General features: G+C 37.6%; 1 protein-coding gene across 2 annotated transcripts in view; it reads right to left on the reverse strand.

Annotated features, from left to right (window-relative positions):
* The window catches only part of klhl24a (kelch-like family member 24a), a 16,652-nt gene that overhangs the window by 8,892 nt on the left and 3,053 nt on the right, over nucleotides 1–4,707 (reverse strand). For both annotated transcript variants that reach the window (XM_014023269.1, XM_014023267.1), the window contains 2 exons: nucleotides 3,239–3,423; nucleotides 69–187 (listed from right to left, as the gene is read on the reverse strand). In XM_014023269.1, the coding sequence (XP_013878723.1) occupies nucleotides 69–187; nucleotides 3,239–3,423 (304 nt within the window). The remainder of the gene's footprint in view (nucleotides 1–68; nucleotides 188–3,238; nucleotides 3,424–4,707) is intronic.

Genomic DNA, 4,707 nt, shown 5'->3' on the forward strand with positions numbered 1-4,707 from the left:
CATACATACATACACACACACATACACACTGTATATATTTTCAACTGAGAGCAAAATGTTCTCATTACCTTGCCCAGCAGGACGCACATCTTGTGTCTCCAGCGGCCTTTGACAAGAGGAGCCACTCTCAGCCACAGGTTGAGCTGGGAGTTGTACATCCACACGTCCCTGCTGTTGATGCGACCTCCTGAAGGCACAGAAACACGAAGTATTTTTAATTCTGACACTTCTATCAGCAATGTAGCAATGGTGAAGTTGTTGTAGGACATCCAACTTCAAGACCACGTGTTTATGCAAGTCATGTTTTGTCTTTGAACCATGGAAGATCTGTATATCTAACTTTGTACTGAGTTGCGTTTTTGAAGAGATAAATAGACAAAACAAGGAGGGGAAAAAAGGATTCATAAGATGTTTGCTCATATGAACATGCTCAGATCGTAYGTTAAATGTACACCTCTAAATATRAATGTGAYCCATTACATCAAACCAAGGATTACGTTTGATTTGGTTAAAATAATCTAAGAAAGTTCTTAGATTTCAGGGTTTAAGCTGCATTTTGATACTTGATCTTGATATCCTGAGCAGTTCCAGAGATATGGCTTGACTTGGCCTGCTAATCGGTAAGACCCCTTGAAAATTGGCTTGACATCACGTGCATATCAAGAGTGAAAGTGGTTGCGCTAGCCCACGTGGAAAGTACCACAAATGTGGAGCTTTGCTTCGCAAAGTGCTTCAAAACTTTCCTTAGAATTATATTTTAAACATTTCCTTCAAGGGACCCATAGATATTTATTCAGTGCCTTTTTGACAACATCTTTCTTATTTTTTCCTCTTCAGATGTCATCACAGTGAGTCATTCTCTGGCCTCACTCCAACTTCCTCCATGGAGTATTTTGACAACATCAAATTGTAACATTTTTCTCAACCAATGCATTACAGCTTCCTATTTTCTCACTACACTACTTGCAACTTAATCCTTATTTCGATGTGATGGGTCACACATCCTATCAAGAATACATGGAAGTGAGTTCAATATTCATCCTTTTAAAGTAATATTTAAAGCAAATACAGTAACAGCTTAATTACAGTTTTTTTAAGTCTAAAAGAACAAGAATTGTTATTCCATTTTGTCACTGGGACCTAGTTCAACCCTAACATATAACCCCTCACCACCAGACATACAAATACAAATAGAGGAGCAGTTTTTTTTAAGCTAAAATAAGGTATTTCATATTTTAAGAAAATCATAATGATTTTTTAAAAGTAATATCTATTATTTTGTAACAGAAGGATCTGGAATGACGGTTTGTCTCTTTTTATACAGCAACACGTAAGGGTTGGTAAATGAAGTAGAGAACTGTAAAGACCTGCTAGGGTAAAAACAAGTTACTGAAAGTAAAAAAAAAAGTGATTAATTCTCAGCAAATTACAACCATTTTGCAACCAATAAGGACTGATTAGTGATGCAGATAACCCACCACAACTTTCCCACACCCTCCAAGATAATAAGAACGAGTAAATCAAGAATTTTTTATATAATTTTGAAATAACAGTGTGATCATTATTCAATCATTTGCAACTATGCTAGACAAAAAAAAAAACTTGTTTGGGAAGTTGGTTGAATTGGTGTCTGCTCAATAGTCTGCAAGATATTCAAAAATCCAGACTGTCTGCTGCCCTTGAGGCTTCCGTTGTTAAAGATTTCTGCATTTACAACTTGTAGATGAAGGATTTACTACTTGAAAGAGGCAAAGGAATTTGGATAGATAGTGCTAAAAAACTAAATCTATCCACTACTAGAAGTTCCCAGTATGCTTCATGTGATACTGAGAATTTAAGGATTGCACAAGAATTAGCTATTTTTAGCTATTTTGGAGTCAGCTTGTTATTTTGAATGAAGTCAYCAAATGTGCTTAGCTGGATATTGTTAAACAAAATGTCTAAAGCATTGCTGATCAAAATGTTTTGGTAATGATTTGGCTGCTCGTCGAAGAACGAGGAAACAAAAGATGTTTTGTTCACCCCATCGTGCCACAAGCTATTTAGGACCACCGCTAACTAAAATACATCAGAACATGCTGGAGTCAAGTTGTTTGCACCAGAGACAAATGGACAGACATACGTTCAGGAATGTAATAAAGACAGGACAGCATAAAAAAAAAGGTACAGATAAGAAAAGCAGATTAACGGTCACAAATGTAACTAACAGAAAACAAGCAAAAAAAAGTAGGGCAGTAAAATCATAACTCGTGCACTGACTGTGTGTGAGGCGTAGCAGCGTGGGGGAGGTGTGTGTTTTCAGGCAGTGTGTGTGCGAGTAGATGGATAGCTCACACGTGAGGAGCTGGCACATTGAAAGAAAACGGCACACTCTATGCTGAGGGGAATAACTTCCTGTTTTTTTCCCCTCCAACTTTATCTGTTTTTGTTCCTTAACGTTGTGCAACTTTTACAAAGCAAGTTTAGACGTGAACAATCCTAATGAAGTATTGACAAATGTCTTGTTGTTGCATTTTAAAAAATAACAATTACAAACAAAACAAGAAAAACTCAAACTCTTTGCTGTTCAAAACTATTGGAATAACAAGAACATCTTGTTTAATCCTTGCCTCTTTCTTTTCTCTGAAGGAGGCTGTTACTATTTTTGACAATAAAATGCTGCAGGCTGACTAGAAAACTGTAAAGATACTTTTTGTAACAAAGTCCACTGCAGGGTTTAAAGTGTTGATAGAGCTTTGCAAATAAACGATTTTCAGTGAAAGTTGTTGAACTGAGAAAATAATGACATCAGTGATTGACCAATGGGAAAAGAAAGAATGACTAAGTTGGGCAATGAGGGCATATCACTGAAAACAGAAAGGGCATCCAGATGTTGCTCTCAATTTTTCCGTATTAAACTGAAAAAGGAAAAGGCTAAAGCAAAAAACAAAAATTGTACGTATTATGCCACAGAAACATCCGAAAATTTTTGTTAATGATTTTTGAAAGCAATACAATCTTAAAAGAATAAAACTAAACAGAATTTTAGACAAAAAAAATGTGATGACAAATAATTTGTTTGCACACAAGACTACAGTTTTAAATATCAAAAAGAAAAAATAAATCCTGATATTGGGTAAATTGGTATTCTCTTATTTGTGTCAAGTTAAACATGTTACCAGCATGTGAGAGCCAAATGGCAGCACGGGTTGCAATAACTTTAAGTCTCGAGTTTGTTACGAATCATTTAGGATCTTACCGGATACCAGGATATCATTGCGCAGGGCACAAACGGCGTACTCCGACTTGGTGAATTCAGGTAACTTTGCCAGTGATTTCCATTCTCCTGTGACTGGATCGTAGCATTCAGTGTAGGGCAGGTTGAAGCCCCCCAACCGCTCACACCCACCAACCACCACAATCACCTCAGAGTAGCCGGTCGACCTGTGTGGAGAACAAGATGGGGAAAAACCAACTGTAATGAAAATGGCTAATAAAACCCCAACTAAAGAAATACAAAACACGACGTTTTTAAGAGTGATTGACAAAAACATAAATGKAGTGACTTAAAAAAAAAMMAAAAAAAAACAAATCCACACAAACACGTGCCAAGATAAGATATCCTCTTAAAAGGACATTTGTGCTACGACATAAGTACAGTTGTGACTTCCAGCTTAACTTATCTTTAAAGTAAAGTTCAAATGATAACAAAAGCACCAAGCTAGGGTGAATCGAAGTGACTAACAAGATTTCAGCCGTATTTCTAGGGAAAAAAAGCTGTCAGTTTTGGATGATAAAAGGTATGCCGTGAAAAAAAAAATCAATTCCCTAAGCAGAATGTATGTCTTTCTTATGATTCTTTGAGGGTTTGATTTGACACAGACAGGTGTTCTGAGTGCTTCAGCTGTGTATACATCAGAGAGGCACTAAGGGGTTTTAGTGCGAGTGTGCACAAGATAAATTATCTTCTTAAGGCCTTTGAAAGGAAGGAAAAGCCCCACCATAGACTCAGAGGCAAAAAAAAAAAAAAAGATCAGGCGTTTGTTTTGAACATGATTTAGGCCCTCAGGGTAAACAAGGCAGACAATGCAGGAACCAACTGCTCAACTGGATTGCTGCTCTGAGCTGATCTTCCTGGATAATGGCTCAGTACACCTGAAATACATGTTGCACTGCCTTAACTGACAGCTGGCGTTGTTCCTACTTTAACCACTTCAGCAGGTCAAATAACAAAAGCAGCTGCACGGCTGCTGGTGGTGTGCCAGTCCACCATATGCCGTGTTTTGTATTTGATTCTTAAGGTTTCAGTCAGCACCAGTCTTTTATTAGAGCGTCAGATGGGCCACTCTTCAAACAATGACATTAGACCCAACCACTAGAAATAAACAACTATTTGGTAAATAGGTGGAAGGTGAAACGATAGAACAAACCCAAACACATCCACGAGGGAGGGCAGCTACATTGCTGGGATAACAAGACTCAACAGTTCACGATTGCCATTTCTTGCATCACATAATTTTTTTTTGTTTTTCATTTAAAGAAATCAATCTGTGTTCAAACCTGCCCTAACTCTCTCTATACCATTTCCAAGTAATCCAACAAAACAAACCTTAGTGAACCACGTCTCTTAAGCAAAAATAGCACTCCCTGTCTGTGTCTCACTCACTCACATGCGCACATACATACACACACACACACACACACACACACACACACACACACACACAC

This window comes from Austrofundulus limnaeus, unplaced genomic scaffold (genome assembly GCF_001266775.1).
Source record: "Austrofundulus limnaeus strain Quisiro unplaced genomic scaffold, Austrofundulus_limnaeus-1.0 Scaffold361, whole genome shotgun sequence".
NCBI classification, from domain to species: domain Eukaryota; kingdom Metazoa; phylum Chordata; class Actinopteri; order Cyprinodontiformes; family Rivulidae; genus Austrofundulus; species Austrofundulus limnaeus.